At 30.6% G+C, this 17,804-nt stretch overlaps 2 protein-coding genes across 2 annotated transcripts; both read left to right on the forward strand.

Annotated features, from left to right (window-relative positions):
- Positions 1–561: 561 nt before the first annotated feature.
- LOC112637188 (28S ribosomal protein S5, mitochondrial-like) lies at positions 562–2,516 on the forward strand. Its single transcript, XM_025406387.1, has 5 exons — positions 562–664; positions 758–1,098; positions 1,248–1,467; positions 1,542–1,723; positions 2,187–2,516. The coding sequence occupies exons 2-4, from the start codon at positions 870–872 to the stop codon at positions 1,549–1,551; spliced, it is 459 nt and encodes a 152-aa protein (XP_025262172.1). The 5' UTR covers positions 562–664; positions 758–869; the 3' UTR covers positions 1,552–1,723; positions 2,187–2,516.
- An 8,025-nt stretch (positions 2,517–10,541) lies between these two features.
- On the forward strand, positions 10,542–16,881 carry LOC105250213 (ribonuclease Z, mitochondrial). The gene is made up of 7 exons (XM_025406379.1): positions 10,542–10,951; positions 13,387–13,515; positions 13,648–14,395; positions 14,493–14,815; positions 14,911–15,306; positions 15,382–15,725; positions 15,893–16,881. Exons 1-7 carry the CDS (start codon positions 10,868–10,870, stop codon positions 16,287–16,289), a joined length of 2,421 nt encoding a protein of 806 aa, XP_025262164.1. The 5' UTR covers positions 10,542–10,867; the 3' UTR covers positions 16,290–16,881.
- The last annotated feature ends 923 nt before the right edge of the window (positions 16,882–17,804 follow it).

Below are 17,804 nucleotides of genomic sequence, written 5' to 3' on the forward strand. Positions count from 1 at the left end.
TTTTAATAATTATACTTGATAGATAGATAGATAGATAGATAGATAGATAAAAGATAGAGAGAGAGAGAGAGAGAGAGAGAGAGAGAGAGAGAGAGAGAGAGAGAGAGAGAGAGATCACAAAACTTATTTATATTACAAATTTATTTAATATATACAAACGTTTTGCGTTACTTATGTTATCGACATTTCGTGAACGAGGCATGGAATATAATCCGAAATTATGTTACCCATAGAAAACATTCGTAAATTTGACTACGTAGTTCATGTTTATATTTTTTTGTTTATAGGATGCATTGCTTTCAGAGATCGCCTAAGAGCAGACTATGACAAAACAGAGTGAAAACTATGAACAATTTTGTTGTTTGTTTTATAGATTTAAAAAATGGCTTGTCGTATGCTACATATTTGTAGAGTTGTAAATAATTTGATAAAAATGTTTAATCTGTAAATAATGGTAACGCAAATGAAATATATCATTATATGTAATTAACATATATGTATTTAAAATTAATTTATCAATTTAATTCTAATAAAATTATGAAATTTTTTTCAGGTATATATTATTGTTTAATATTGTTTAATTTATTGCTTGTCAGTCATTCACATTTATTAAAAATAGTCACTTTATTAAATAATGTCAGAAACTCTATGTTCTTTGCGAATAGTAAGTAGAACTTTTATGGATATAGCATTTTGATAATAGTTTATATTTACAGTAGAAAATAGTTTGTATTTCACTGTGCTTTTGTTCTATAAGACCTGAAGATGAATTATGAAAGGATGTGACAAGTATCAGTAATGTAGGAAGATGCAGAGGTAGAGCAAGAAGAGTAGTGAAAAGAGACCTAAATAAGGAGCAAGTTATTGGCATGGGAAAAATTCCAATACAATTTCCTGGTCTGAACACTTCTGTGTTTAGAGGAAAAGAATTAATTCAACAGCTGAAACTGCTTGTAAATCTTGAAAGAAAGCAAAAACTTATGGAATTACCACAAAGTCAGACCAGACCAATGCAAATAAAATTATTGCCATTGGAATATGGTTGGAGGAGTGTTACAATGGATGGCAGAAGCATTGAATCAGATCTTATTGGAAAAGGTTAATATTTATGCTATTATTGGATTATAATGGTTAAATTACACACATACAAAAATCATGTGATACGATGTCTATTTTCAATTTTTTTTTTTTATGTTTCAGTTCTAAATATTAGAATCATATATAATTAATATCTTTGTTTTCTGCAGATACATTTGAAAGTTTTGAAACCTGGATTTTGGAAAACAAAATGATAACTTGTATGACCAGTAATTTAGCACGTAAGACTAGAATCAATTCATTTATAGTAACTGGGAATGGAAATGGATTGGCTGGATTTGCGTTATCAAAAGCCAAAGCATCCCTAAAGACGATTAAAAATAGGGCTGGTCAAAAATTAATGTATATTCCTACATATAAGGAACACTGGTAAGAAAATACTTGTCAATACTATATAATATAAAATTTATTTCTTCTCTTTAATATCATTTTGTATTTTTCAGTGTTACATGATTTCTTTACACAGTTTGAGAATATAAAAATATTTGTAAAGAAAATTCATGAAGGATAATGGGCTTGTTTGTCATCATGCGATAAAAGCATGTTGCGACATAATTGGCATAAAGGATATGTATGCCAAAGTACAAGGAGGAATGTAAAAGCATTCTTTGGTTTATTGCAGTAGGTGTGAATATAAAGTATTTAAAGGCATATTATACTTTTTATTTAATTTATATTAGAAAGAAACATTTTTATTTATAAAAATATATATACATATATATATATATATATATATATATATATATATGTTAGACATAAAGCTAAAAAAAAACGTGGATTGTGTCGATTAATTAATTAATTGTTTTATTTAATTATCAATTTATATATGTATATTATTAACAATGATTTTTTGTTTACTTAAACTTTATAAGGTTGTACATAAGAAACAATCTTTTTTATTTAGTATTTCAAGCATATTTTCATAGAACTTTAATTTAATTATTATGTTATTAAAAATATTGAACAAAATAAAGAATTAAAGCTGGCTTTCTCTGTAGTCTCATGGCAGATTATATCAGTAATCATACTTTAATTATTGCAATATATCATGAAACAAATCAATCTCAAAATAATGGAAATATTTGCAGAAATATCAACAATTTGCAGATGAAAAATGATAGCATTTAGTCAAAGTTAAATCAGAAAATGGGAATTATCCAGTAGTACTTGTTTCACCAACGCAAATCAGAAAACCAGAAGTACCGTCCAATAAGTCTCTCGATTTTATGCAGTATGTAATGGACAAAAGAATGGTGTTAAAAAGAAGAAATTACTACCATTCTTTACTAAACTTCCGTCTTACGAAAGAAAATTGGAATGTTGGATTTGAACGAACGAGAAAAATACAATTGTTAGCGAAATATGGAAAACTGCATTTTCTGACAGAAAAATATCCAGAGGCACAAATATTTTATAAACGAAAACCACGCGAAGATGAAACAATAGAATAAAGAAGCCGTATAATCATTGTACTTTTATGTATAAACGTTTCACAAAATAAAATCTTTATAAATGAAGTGTTACATTAGAAATATTAGTATAAAATTAAATATCCATGAGACATTAAATATCCGTGAGATTTAAAATTTTTTGTCCTTTTTTTTCTTTGGAATTTTTTGTACTTTTTTTTCTAAAGATTCTTTAAGCGAGAACTGCTTCTTTCGCACTATAAAACAATTTGATGTTGAATATTTGATGTTTTTTTAGTAGTTTAAATTTCGTGAAAAAATTCGAGAGAAAATTAGATTTTATCGTATTACTGCACATATCGATTAAATGCTATATCAAATATGTAGTGTAAATATTTTAATTTTTTCGTATACGATCTATTTTTTATTCTATCGATGTTTTCATAGTGATGCACCTTGAGCATTTTACTTCATATATTTGCAATAAAAATATATTAAAGCAAATTATTTTGCAAATTTATTATTCTAATTTTTATTTAGAAAGAATAAGATTTAAAAAGACGTATGAATTTTTTCAGATTTTTTTACATATTTCCATTGAAAAAAACGTATCAGATAAAACTGACTTTTCTGTACATTTTAAATGTGCCAAAAGATATGCTCTTTATTCCACTTACTGCAATAATGTACACTAAAAATGACAGATCTATATTAAAAATGATAGATTAGTAGTATATTTAGTAGTTGGAATAAAAGAGAGCAGAAATGAAAAGTGCATCTAGAGAATTTAAAAGAATAAAAAACAAATCTAAAAATAATACATAAAGATTAGTATTATGTATTTTTTTCATGAGGAATGTGGAGCGCATTTATGCATTTATTTATTTAGATGAGATTTACTTTAGAGCACATTCAGTATTCAACTTTAATTTTATTTTCTCTTTCTTATGATATATAAGTATAACATAATTACCTGCAAATGCTATCATTGTATGCTTACAGTGATACAGAAACAACATTACGAGTACTATATTTACAGATAACATCTGTATAATAAAAAAAGCACCAAAAGTCTAATGGTGAAAAAAGGATAAATATTGTAGACCAACATAAGTATCAACCAATTATTCCACCATTCTGTTTCATTAGAGTTGCAATTTTCTTTTATATCATGAATATTATAAATAAGATAAAGATTTCATTACGTTCCAAATAAATTTATATATTTTATGTATGTAATACTGCGCACACATATTAAAAGGTGATAATATCGCATTTATAATAAGATAAAATCCTGGCAATGTAGCGATTTTTGGATTCTGAAAATAATTTAATTTGATTTATTTTTAAGAAATGCGCACAATACTTGAGAGCAAATTATTTTTGTGCCATGTATTACCTATGTAAAATTCCACACACAGTATCATATTGTCTGCGGTATATGAAAAGCTTCATCGATGAAATAATGTGATAATAAAATTCAGATATAAGCAAAATAATATAGTACTTGTAATGAATAATGTTAATGTGGAATATATAAATATTTTATATTTTAATTTTATGTAATCGAGATGAGATAAGACACTCATGATTACTTTAAAAATGTGTCCACAAATATCATGTAACTTCAATAGCTGCACATTCGTCAAATTAATCCTATTACGTTAAATGAATCACAGCAGCTTGTTTTAATTTAATCTAACCTAACCAATTATATTATATGCTCCTCATTAAAATGTGTAAAACTGTACGTCGCACATTTAATACGATTAATATACTACGTAATAAAATGTAATACACTAATGAAATAATTAAATATTATTTTTGAAAGCATGATACAATCCAGTCAGCATACGCTTGTGTTTACATTCGATATCCAAAGACACTGAGAGGTTAGATTAAATTAGGTTAGGTTAGATCAAACAAATTTATCGTTTAACAGTTGGCAGCCCTACGAGGTAGGCTGTGCAGCACTGCGCGCGCGTACAAAATAAATTTCAAATCGCTTCTAGCATAACCATCTTCACGCGATCGACTTTATTTGAATTGAAAAATTGCACCGAATCGAATTATGATGCGGCGCCGATTTGTCCGAATGTAATTCGGAACATCGCGATGCTGTATAAGCGTCGAATGAGCACGAATTGTCACGTAAATATGATAAATCAAATCTACTCACCGGCTGTTCCACAGGCCGCTCCTCCTCGGGACAGTTCGCTCGCCGCAGGACGTCCCATTCCGATCTTGATGCACACAAATTCACACGATATCATCAACGCGAACGCGCGACACTTTATTCGGCACTCCCGATACTCGCTAGCATCCGATAATCATCATCAAGGGCGCGAATAACGCGACGTAAATTCGCTCCATCTTCGCGATCGCGCTATCACTGAACTGTGAAAAACAGTTGTCGCGCACTTTCACCGACATATTATGAAACTCGCACGATCATCCTTGGACACTCTCGACGCTCGTTCACTCACGATATTCGTTTAAAAACGGTTAAAAGATGCGAAAAATGCGGACGTACGACGATCCGTGTAACTGCGTATGACTCCGATTCACGTATGACGCGTATGACGTACTATGACGCGTATGACGTAGCAGTCACGCGCCAACATGGCGGCCGAATCACTGCGCATTCGTTTCTGCGCATGGCCATTCCTGTGCTCAACGTTCGCGCAACTTTGATTTCTGAATATTGTCTACGGCTTTAATTAATAGCACATAATAATAAATATATAAAGATGGAATCAATTAATCATGGTCATATATGTAGACTTGCCCGAAGAAATAGAGAAAAAATTGAGAGATATTTTTAATTTCTTTTTCTTTTAGTAAAGGATGGAAATGTCTATTCATAGGCTTGTTCTTTTTTTCCTCTTTCGCGCAATTTCGATTCAATATATAACGTAGAAAATTCATAGTATATTATGCTAATGATATGAATTACGAATGATTCGATTGTTTTATCGCGCTTTTCCAAAGTCAAATCTTATAATATTTAGTTTTGCATTTTAAAAGACTGAGAGCGATTCATATACAGAGTTTGAAGAGATATCCAATGCACGACAAATTATACTTGCGTTGATTAGTATTCATCAATACCGAACTGTTAATCGCGAATACGTAAAACACTTTCACACATTTTTTTCGCAAAGAACGATATACGAAATGCAATATTTCGCGCCTCGCGTTTCACTCATGCAGCCATCTTTCTTTGCTGTTTAGTATCGCCATCTGCATTCGCGTTAAACGCCAGAATTACGTAGTCCAGATACTTCGACTGCCGGTAAAGTCATCATTTTGTGCATGTCGGTAAATTGTTAGAATCGCGTCGCGCAAGCATGATTTTTTTATTTGTAACATAACAAAATATGTAATTAAAAATTCATGTAAAACATGTGTTTTTAATCAAATTACATATACTTATTCCGTTACTCTAATACTTGTACGTTAACAGATTTAAGTTACACACATTGCATAAAGCTTCCAAAGAAAAATATCCAGAGGCACAAATATTTTATTATTTAAACGAAAACCATGCGAAGATGAAACAATAGATTAAAGAAGCCGTATAATCATTGTACTTTTATGTATAAACGTTTCACAAAATAAAATCTTTATAAATGAAGTGTTACATTAAAAATATTAGTATAAAATTAAATATCCATGTGAGATTTAAAATTTCTTGTCCTTTTTTTTCTTTAGAATTTTTTTATTTTTTTTTCTAAAGATTCTTTAAGCGAGAACTGCTTCTTTCACAAGACTATTGAACAATTTGAATATTTGATATTTTTTTAGTAGTTTAAATTTCGTGAAAAAATTCGAGAGAAAATTAGATTTTACCGTATTACTGCACATATCGATTAAATGCTATATCAAATATGTAGTGTAAATATTTTAATTTTCTTGTATACGATTTATTTTTTATTCTATCGATGTTTTCATAGTGATGCACCTTGAGCACTTTGCTTCATATGTTTGCACTAAAAATATATTAAAGCAAATTATTTTGCAAATTTATTATTCTAATTTTTATTTAGAAAGACTAAGATTAAAAAAGACGTATGAATTTTTTCAGATATTTCTATTGAAAAAAACGCATCAGATAAAACTGACTTTCCTGTACATTTTAAATGTGCAAAAAGATTTGCTCTTTATTCCACTTACTGCAATAATGTACACTAAAAATGACAGATCTATATTAAAAATGATAGATCTATATTTAGTAGTTGGAAAGAAAGAGAGAAGAAAAGTGCATCTAGAGAATTTAAAAGAATAAAAAACAAATCTAAAAATAATAATACATAAAGATTAATATTATGTATTTTTTTCATGAGGAATGTGAGGCGCACATTTATGTATTTATTTATTTAGATGAGATTTACTTTAGAACACATTCAGTATTCAACTTTAATTTTATTTTCTCTTTCTTATGATATATAAGTATAACATAATTACTTGCAAATGCTATCATTTTTGTGTGCTTACAGTGATACAGAAACAACATTACGAGTACTATATTTACAGATAACATCTGTATAATAAAAAAAGCACCAGTCTAATGGTGAAAAAAGGGTAAATATTGTAGACCAGCATAAATATCAACCAATTATTTCACCGCTCTGTTTCATTAGAGTTGCAATTTTCTTTTATAATATCATAAATATTATAAATAAGATAGAGATTTCCATACGTTTCAAATAAATTTATATATTTTATGTATGTAATACTGCGCACACATATTAAAAGGTGATAATATCGCAGTTATAATAAGATACAATCCTGGCAATGTAGCGATTTTTGGATTCTGAAAATAATTTAATTTGATTTATTTTTGAGAAATGCGCACAATACTTTAGAACAAATTATTTTTGTGCCATGTATTACCTGTGTAAAATTCCACAAACAGTATCATATTGTCTGCGATATATAAAAAGCTTCATCGATGAAATAAATGGTTGAATATGATTGAGATATAAGAAAGTACTTGTAATGTAGTAATATAGTACTTGTAATGAATAACGTTAATGTGGAATACATAAATATTTTATATTTTAATTTCATGTAATCGAGATGAGATAAGACACTCATGATTACTTTAAAAATGTGTCCACAAATATCATGTAACTTCAATAGCTGCACATTCGTCAAATTAATCCTATTACGTTAAATGAATCACAGCAGCTTGTTTTAATTTAATCTAACCTAACCAATTATATTATATGCTCCTCATTAAAATGTGTAAAACTGTACGTCGCACATTTAATGCGATTAATATACTACGTAATAAAATGTAATACACTAATGAAATAATTAAATATTATTTTTGAAAGCATGATACAATCCAGGCAGCATACGCTTGTATTTACATTCGATATCCAAAGACACTGAGAGATTAGGTTGGGTTGGGTTAGATTAGATCAAACAAATTTATCGTTTAACAGTTGGCAGCCCTACAAGATAGGCTGTGCAGCACTGCGCGTATATAAAATAAATTTGAAATCGCTTCTAGCATAACCATCTTCACGCGATCGACTTTATTTGAATTGCACGGCATCGCATCGAATTATGATGCGGCGCCGATTTGTTTGAACGTAATTCGGGACATCGCGATGCTGTATAAGCGTCGAATGAGCACGAATTGTCACGCAAATATGATAATAAATCACATCTACTCACCGTTCACCGGCTGTTCCACAGGCCGCTGTTCCACAGGCCATTCGCTCGCCTCGGGACGTCCCATTCCGATCTTGATGCACACGATATCATCAACGCGAACGCGCGACACTTTATTTGGCATTCCCGATATTCGCTCGCATCCGATAATCATCATCAAGGGCGCAAATAACGCGACGTGACTTCGTTCCATCTTCGCGATGACGCCATCACTGAATATCGTCAAAAATCGCTGTCGCGCGTTTTCATCGACACACTATGAAAGTCGCGCGATCATCCTTGGACACTTTCGACGCTCGTTCACTCACGATATTCGTTTAAAAACGGTTAAAAGACGCGAAAAATGCGGACGTTCGACGATCCGTGTAACTGCGTATGACTCCGAGTCACGTATGACGCGTATGACGTAGCTATGACGCGCCAACATGGCGGCCGAACCACTGCGCATTCGTTTCTGCACATGACCATTCCTGCGCGCAACGTTCGCACAACTTTGATTTCTGAAATATTGTTTACGGCTTTAATTAATATTGGTTACGGCTTTAATTAATAGCACATAATGATAAATATATAAAGATGGAATCAATTAATCATATTGGTCATATATGTAGACTTGCCTGAAGAAAGAGAGTTGTTCTCGATGTTCACTTTTAAAGGAATAAAGAGAATTATATATAAATGTAAATAAATTATCCGAAGACAGAAAAAATTGAAAGATATTTTTAATTTTTTAATAAAAAATGGAAATGTCTATTCATAGACTTGTTCTTCTTTTCCTCTTTTGTGCAATTTCGATTCAATATATAACGTAGAAAATTCATAGTATATTGCATTTATTTTTATATATTCACAACTATAATATTCGCACGATCATTTTTTGACATTTACAATACTCATGTGCCTTGTTCTCGATGTTCACTTTTAAAGGAATAAAGAGAATTATATATAAATGTAAATAAATTGTCCAAAGAGAGAAAAAATTGAGGGATATTTTTAGTTTTTTAGTAAAGGTTGGAAATGTCTATTCATGATAGAAATGCAAAGAAAGAAAATTATTATGTTTAAAATAATAATTTTATATGAAATACAACATTAAAAGTTACATTGTAGAACTTGACTTTCTAAAAGCGTAATAAAACAATCAAATAGTAGACAGAGAAAAGACTAATTGTAAAAGAAAAAAAGTTATTAACTTAACTAAACCATTTAACTAAATTATTACCTTTTTAACTGGAATATTTAACTATTATAAATCTAACATGACATTTATTTAACTTAAATATTTCAATATTTTAATTTAAAAAATAATAATTTAGTTAAACGGTTTAGTTGAGTTAACAAAAACTTTTTTTTCTCAATGAACGTGTGTGTGTGAGACTTTAAAAATATACTTGGATATAAATACATTTATATTATTAAACGATTAATACATCTCGTGAGGTTTAATAAATAATTAATCTGTGTACACTGAGAAAAAAAGTTGTTAACTTAACTAAACCATTTAACTAAATTATTGCCTTTTTAATTGGAATATTTAACTATTATAAATCTAACATGACATTTATTTAACTTGATTATTTCAATATTTCAATTAAAAAAATAATAATTTAGTTAAACGGTTTAGTCGAGTTAACAACTTTTTTCTCAGTGTACGTGTGTGTGTGTGTGTGTGTGTGTGTGTGTGTGGGTGCGTGCGTGCGTGCGTGCGTGCGTGCGTGCGTGCGTGCGTGCGTGTGCGCGCGCGCGCGCGCGTGTGTGTGTGTGTGTGTGTGTGTGTGTGTGTGTGACTTTAAAAATATACTTGTATATAAATACAATTCTCACATACGTCACAGTACGCGTTAAATATTTCGGCAGCGAGCTAACACGTCATTCGACCTTGTGACGTCATTTGGTCTTGTGACGTAGCGCGCTATTGTTTATATACGCGACGACCTCCCCTCATTCGCACGGCGACATTCCAACGGAGAAAGTAGCGATACGGACCGCTCCGTATTATCGAATTCTTTTCCTAAAGGTACGATCGCGATTAGATCGAAATATAATAATTCGACTATTACAAATGACAATTAATTAACTCTTATAATAAATGCAATTGTGGCGACGATAAATTCATCGAAACGCGATCTTTCATTATTGCAAATAAAAATTGAAGCGAAAGGGGCAAAAATTACAAATTTTCTCACAATATTCTCCGATTATCGAACTTTACGAATAATAATTATTTCTTTAACATTGCATAGAATTGCATGAAATTCGATTTCGCCCGATGTTTTAAACTTTCCTAAACTGCATGCATATATATCATATTAATTAAACGATTGCTGTATCATCAATTTACATTACTTTAATATTTTAATCTTATGATTCGCGTTATTATGCATATATTATACATCAACAAATAGAAATAGTTAATTAGTGTAAGAATCGAGTGGTGCATGATTTTGGCTTCGTTTAAAAATCGAGCGAATTATTGTAATTTTTGTGTTCCTCTCTTGCAATAATAATAAAATAATAATAATATTATAAAAATACGTATCTCGTATGATTATTTTGCGATCGGGAGTGCCCTGCAAAGTGGAGATCGTTTCTGTATATGACTGAAATATAATTAACTGAAATATAATTGTTTGTTCGCGAGTGAATACGTGACTGCTACGAGGAAACAACAAAGGATGAAACAACAAAAGAGAAGGACATCTGGAAAAGTATCGGACAGAAAGCAGGGAGAGAGGCTGAAGCAGCCACAGAGACATGCGGTGAATAATTTATAAAAATTATTTATTATTTATTATTTATTATTTATATACACTATTTTTAAAATAGATATATTGCTTATTATTTTATTATCGTTTTATTTTTCGATCATTTAAATATATAATTCGGATTGAAATGCAGTAAAACAATCGAATCGTAGATCTAAATAATCAACTTAACAAAAAGATCCATAAAAGATATATTAGTTCTTTTAATAAATAATATCGTATAATTAATCTATATAAAAATGAAATATTATCTATTTATTTCTAAATATTAAATACTATAAATTTAATAGTTATATATTTTGTAAAATTTAATTAAAAGAATCTTTAAGATTTCCAAAAGAAACGAAGAACTTTTCTCAACGTAGAAAAAGTTAATTATAAACAAATTTATATTTAATTATTATAATTAATTTGTATTTAATTTTATTGGAATTTTATTATTAATTTTATTGCATTGTCAAACTCTACGCGATCTCTGTAATGATAGCTATTCACGAAATAGGTACAGTGAAATAATCAATTATTATCGAAAGGAGGCAATAATATACTTTTAAATCTAATTTAAACTTTTGATAAACGATATAAAATTTTTTTATTATGATGAGAAATCTTTATTAAAGATCACAATTGCAAATAAAAATGGAAATAACTTCACAAAGTATATTAATCGTTTAATAAATAATTAATCTGTGTGTACGCGTACGTGTGTGTGTGAGTGTGTGTGTGACTTTAAAGATGTGTGTTTAATAAATAATTAATCCGTGTGTACGTGTACGTGTACGTGTGTGTGTGTGTGTGTGTGTGTGTGTGTGTGTGTGTGTGTGTATGTGTGTGACTAAAGATATACTTGTATATAAATACACTTGTATATAACATTAAAAATATATATTTCCGTTATGTTTTATCCGATGTAATTATCCGTTTTTTATTCGATCGTTTTATTGCGCGTTCTGAATCAAATTATATTTAGATCAAATGATATCAGAGAGAATATTTATTTATTATATTAGAATTCTAAATGTGTGTGTGTGTGTACACATATATATTAGGATAGAAACGAAATAAAAATAGAAGAATAATCATTGTTCGTAAAGATTGCAACAAAGTAATAATTTATAATTTTGATTCCTATCGATATAATTGAGTATCGTATTTCGAGAGCAATCAACTATTTATTAATAATAAAATTGTATATAACTTATGAATATATTCCACTTATTCCGGACGTTAATATCGCGACAACGACGAATAAACTTTTCAAAAAAGTTCAATTCAACTATTTCATATATGAGACAGTTCTACCAATCACTGATACAAAAAACTCGTCAATTGACCAGTTGGTGAAACTGTTTCAGTCCTGAGTATTTTCTTAAAAGAGCTGTTGGCGCACATACATACGTGTATTGTTTACGCGTGTCACGCGTTCGAACGAACCTTGACATTCTCGCGGGTAAAGTCACTAGATTAAGCCCCAAAAATGGCGTCCGATAGTGCAGATAGTGCACACTTCGTGTAGCTATATATACTAAGTGCAATTTTTTTAACCTTGATCCTGGTTTGTCCTGTGTCCTGTTGTGTGTGAGGTGAGAAAACTCCTTCTGTTGCGCAGAAAAAGAAGAAAATATCAAAAATGTCAGGTTGTTGCGTGGAGAAATGCAACAATCGCAGCCTATATCTATACTATCGGACGCCATTTTTGCTCTAGCTTATCTGATTGAAATCAAAATTGCGGTACTTTGTTAATCTAGTGACTTTACCTACGACTTACGCCTTGCGACATTGAAGCGTCATCTACAATGGCAGTAGATTTAATGGATTAAAGCTGTAACTCGAGAAATTGACCAATCGATCAATCACAATCGAGTATTCTCTTAATGCTTGACTGTGATTGGCCAATTCCTTAAGTTACAACTTTAATCCATTAATTTTACTGCCATTGTAGATGATGTGAAAGGCCATTCTACAATGGCCGTAGTATAAGATTGTAAGGCCCTAGTCGTAAGAAATTGACCAATCACAGTTGATTATTCTTCTGAACTTCAACTGGGATTGGTCAATTTCTTACGACTACGGCCTTACAATCTTATGCTACGGCCATTGTAGAATAGCCTTTACGATACGACCAATGTAGATCCGGCTTAATATACTATATATTGTGCGCATGCGTCTAAAAATTCATGATCCAAGATTGCTGATTATTGCGTGCACATACGTTCAGTGGGGTTATGTGTTTCATTAAAAATGATTAGATTTCATACTTAAATAATATATACACGTATTCAAGTAAAACTTATTTAACTTATTTTCTGACAAACGCTTTTGACACGATAACAAAAAAAATCGAACGAATGAGGTCTAAAATAATCTCATGTGTATACCATGTGAATCATACATTGCTATCTCTTTTTATAAAAAAACGTAATTTACAGCAAAACTGTTATAAGTATTACGGAGTCATGCCGCGCTCCTCTACGCACGTGCTCAATATGCAATTAACAAGGGAAAAACTTAAAAAGAAATCTGTAAAATATCTTGGCAATGTAAACGTATCACTACAAGTTAGTATACTGTGACGAATGATATAATAAAAAATATTCCAAAAATTTCTTGGACTCTATTAAATAAAAGTATATTTTTCCTTAAGTTATAATTCAATATTAATATTAATTAATATATGAATTTATTTGTAGATTCTAGGCAGCGGGGCTCGTGGTGCCCCAAGATGTGTTTACTTAACAGCAGGTCATATTAGTTATATTTTTAATTGCGGGGAGGGAACACAGAGGTTAGCATATGAACATAAATACAAATTAATAAAATTGGAACATATATTTGTAACATCAACATCGTGGAATAACTTAGGTGGCATGCCAGGAATGCTTTTAACAATACAAGAAGCTGGAGTGCCAAAAATTGATGTACATGGCCCTAAAGGGACTGTAGAATTATTTGATGCAGTCAAGAAATTTGTGATGTTACAAGCTCTGAAGATTCAGGAAGCAAAATGTGACGAATCAGAGCCATATACAGATTCAGTAATGTCTGTATCATATGTTCCTATTACTAAATCAAGTGTACAAGAAAAAGAGTCTATAGATAATATAGGAGAAGAAAAGATTGATAATATTAATTATTATAACTATACGATCAATTCTAATGGCAAACGAGTATTTGATAACAGAGTAGAAAAAGAGAAAAAAACACAGAAAGTTGAAGAAAAGTCTGAGAAGACAAGGATATCGAGTGCAATGTCCTATATTTGTAGATTGCACCCTCGAGCAGGCACATTATCCTTGGAGAAGTGTGTAGAGAAAGGTGTACAACCTGGCCCTTTATTTGGTCAACTCAAAGCTGGCAAAGATATTACTCTTCCTGATGGTACAGTCGTTCTCAGTAAAGATGTCTGCTCTCCAACAACGCCAGGCCCTGTTTTCTTAAGTATGTTGACAAACGGTTTTAAAATGATTTATAAATAGTTAGATGATTATGTTAAACATTAATTTCTTATTTTTTTTTAAGTTTTATTTATGCATAGTTGTAGAATGCCCATTGGAAGATTATTTGGAATCCTTTGTAAATCACCCTGCTTTTGTGCAACATCAAGCAACAGCAACAATGTCTAACGAAAATGATAGGCCATATTGCATTATTCATTTCACACCTCAGAGAGTGATAGATGATCCTCGTTACATAGACTGGATGAACAAATTTGATAGCAACACGCGTCACATAGTCGTGAATGAGGACAATGAGTGCATGGGTACTGAAGCGATTCACAGGCATCAGCACAAACTTCATATGTTGCACTCTGAAATATTTCCTTTTTTAAACGAAAAAAGTTTTCAAAAAAAAACACGGGTAAGATATGTGAGATATCTCAAAGTTGTTTGTCTTAATCTCAAATGTATCGCAATATTTTTTCATTGCCATAAATACAAATTTTTTTCTTTCAGGCGAACGATTTGCCCCTCATACATCGTCCCAGAACAAATCATACTATTCACTTACAACCAGAAATAAAATATGATACGATGAATGAAGTATCATTGCATCCAGAAGAATATATAAAGGAGGTTTATGAAATCGAAGGTTTTTCCGAAATGTTGAAAGATCTGCAAACAAACATAAACATCGAAAAAGAAAGATTATCTATTGGAAAGGAATATCCAAAGATCATTATGTTGGGCACTGGTTCTAGCATTCCAAGTAAAGTCAGAAATACGAGCGGTATACTCCTAAGAATGGATCAAAATCACAGTATGTTGCTAGATTGTGGTGAGGGCACGTTCGGACAAATCGCGAAAATCTATGGAAAATATAAGATGGATAAAATCATAAAAACAATCAAGGTATACTAATGCTTCTATATATTTCATAATTTTGCAATGATGGCTTTTATAACACTTGCACGAATTATATTTCAGGCGGTGTACATATCACATCCACATGCTGATCATCATATTGGATTGATTGGTTTTCTGAAAGAAAGGAAAAAGATCACGCAAGATCCTTTGTATCTATTCGCGCCGACATATATTGCTATGTGGTTACGATTATATCATATGCGCTTCGAACCTATTTTGCATCAAATGACACTAATTCCGAACAACGAATTCTTCATGGATGTACATGAACCAACGGAGCACAAATACAAAAGTATGTACAAAACATTAAATGTGCAAGCCGTGAAAACGACATATGTCAAGCATTGTGCTCATTCTTTCGGTATTTCTGTAACACTCAATAATGGAAAAAAAATAGTGTACAGGTATGTTTTTTATAAACTTTTCCATATACAATACATTAACTTCAATTCAACTACACATAATGAATCTTTGATCTATTTTTAATTTTAATTTAATTTGGAATAGGTTTCTTTATCATTACTTTTTATCTTAATGTGATATGTGAATTATGACAATGTTAAATTTTCAGTGGTGATACTATGCCATGTGAGAATCTCGTGAAACTCGGTCAAGACTGCGATTTACTGATTCACGAAGCGACAATGGAAGATGATTTAGCAAAAGAAGCGAAGATGAAGTTACATTCGACTACCTCGCAAGCCATACGGGCAGGTGAACAAATGCGATCGAAATTCACGCTATTAACGCATTTCAGTCAACGTTATTCAGTGATACCTCCCTTGCCGAATGATGACAATGGCTCTAAATTAAACAATGTAGGTATTGCGTATGATAATATGCACATTAGTTTGTCACAATTGCCGCTTTTGCCTTTGATGTATCCGACATTAAAATTGATGTTCATTAAACACTACATGGAAGTGGAAGAACGAGCTGCTAGACGTCGAATAGCAATGAACTTATAATAAATATTTTATGCGATAACACGCGAAAAAATTAAGATCATAATTAACACTTTTGTTTTATTGGCATTCAATATAATATTCTCTGTTGCTGAAAGTTCAATCAAGTCTAACAAATGTTAAATAATATGTATAGCAATGGAGAAATCAAATGAAAATGTTACCTGCACTCTTTTAATTTTTAACATATAAAATAAACTTTTCAAACTAAGATCTGTAGATAAAAAAATGATGCCATTAATATATTTCTTATATTTTCATGAAAGAGAAAATCAATCAGAGAAATCTATCATAGAAAATCTGTTACTAAAGTTGAGTACAATAGATATAATAGTAAATTCTTTACATCATTCTGTATATAGTTCGATAATATATACGATATTTGGGAAAAGAATTACGTCTGATTGAATAAACAATTCAACTCAGCCAAAACTCTGATCAATAAAAAATTTTTTATTATATCCTTTAATTTATTACATCCATTATTCTTAATGCATTTCTACCGTGAAAAAGTAGTAAAAGAGATTGCCGCTTACATAAGTATATAAAGAAGTAGTGTATGTGTATGTGTGTGTGTACGCGCGCGGGCACACAATAATAGTCATCGTGATGGATCAAGACATATATTTCATTGACACATCTTATTCAAAGATATAGAATACTCAACGATCACGGTTTTCATACATTTCGCGCCATAAATACGCGTTCCGTTCTCGTAATATATAAAATTAAGTGGTGCGAGGCGTAGATAATATATTATGATTATAAAACAACAATGTTGAAGAGGCAAACGTATATTTACACGAGATTGATTTCAATGTCTTTCGAAATAATCTATCTGACATATCTATTCTCGTATTTTTCATACAATCCTATTCGATATAGTACTATATAGGAATTTCGTAAAACATGAAACATATAACATTGGCGATCCTCTGCCAATTTGTTATGAAAAGTGAAGAAGATTAAGTCTATCTTACTGCTAAAAACGCGTGATATCCATCGAAGTGTATCGTTCTCAATAAACGTAAAAAAAAAGCGAAGAAAAACGCGAATCTGTATACTACTGTAAATCTTTCCATCACCAAGCCTTAGTTTGGCCTTATTTAATATACGCGGTAGGCTAGTAATAGGTGTGTGAAGCATACGAAGAGAATATAGCAAAACTCTTCTGTGTGCGTTTTATTAAATGCATTTTGCCTAACTTACGATCGTAACGGATGTATCTTGGTAATTAAAACTGTATAAAATATGAAATATTGAATCGATAAAGCGGCAGTGGTCGTGAATATTGGTCAACTTGTTGGATTTGGCTCTCTTTCGAATGTATCTATTTAAAAGATAAATTTGTATTCATTTAAATAATTCGCTTAATTAATAAAATGTATTCATAACTAGTAAAAAACTTGATACCACGCTACGAGCATAAAGAAAAATCTATATATTTTCTTTTTTTTTTTCTTTTTTTCACATTAATGATTTACATCACTTTTCTTATTACAAAATATATTAATATAA

The sequence above is a fragment of the Camponotus floridanus genome, unplaced genomic scaffold, assembly GCF_003227725.1.
Source record: "Camponotus floridanus strain SB8 unplaced genomic scaffold, Cflo_v7.5 scaffold140, whole genome shotgun sequence".
NCBI lineage: Eukaryota > Metazoa > Arthropoda > Insecta > Hymenoptera > Formicidae > Camponotus > Camponotus floridanus.

Coding starts and splice junctions, on each gene's coding strand:
- LOC112637188 (XM_025406387.1), top strand. CDS start 870: ATGGGAAAAATTCCAATACAATTTCCTGGTCTGAACACTTCTGTGTTT. Junction 1,099..1,247: donor ATCAGATCTTATTGGAAAAG/GTTAATATTTAT, acceptor TGTTTTCTGCAG/ATACATTTGAAAGTTTTGAA.
- LOC105250213 (XM_025406379.1), top strand. CDS start 10,868: ATGAAACAACAAAAGAGAAGGACATCTGGAAAAGTATCGGACAGAAAG. Junction 10,952..13,386: donor AGCAGCCACAGAGACATGCG/GTGAATAATTTA, acceptor CGTAATTTACAG/CAAAACTGTTATAAGTATTA. Junction 14,396..14,492: donor GCCAGGCCCTGTTTTCTTAA/GTATGTTGACAA, acceptor ATTTATGCATAG/TTGTAGAATGCCCATTGGAA.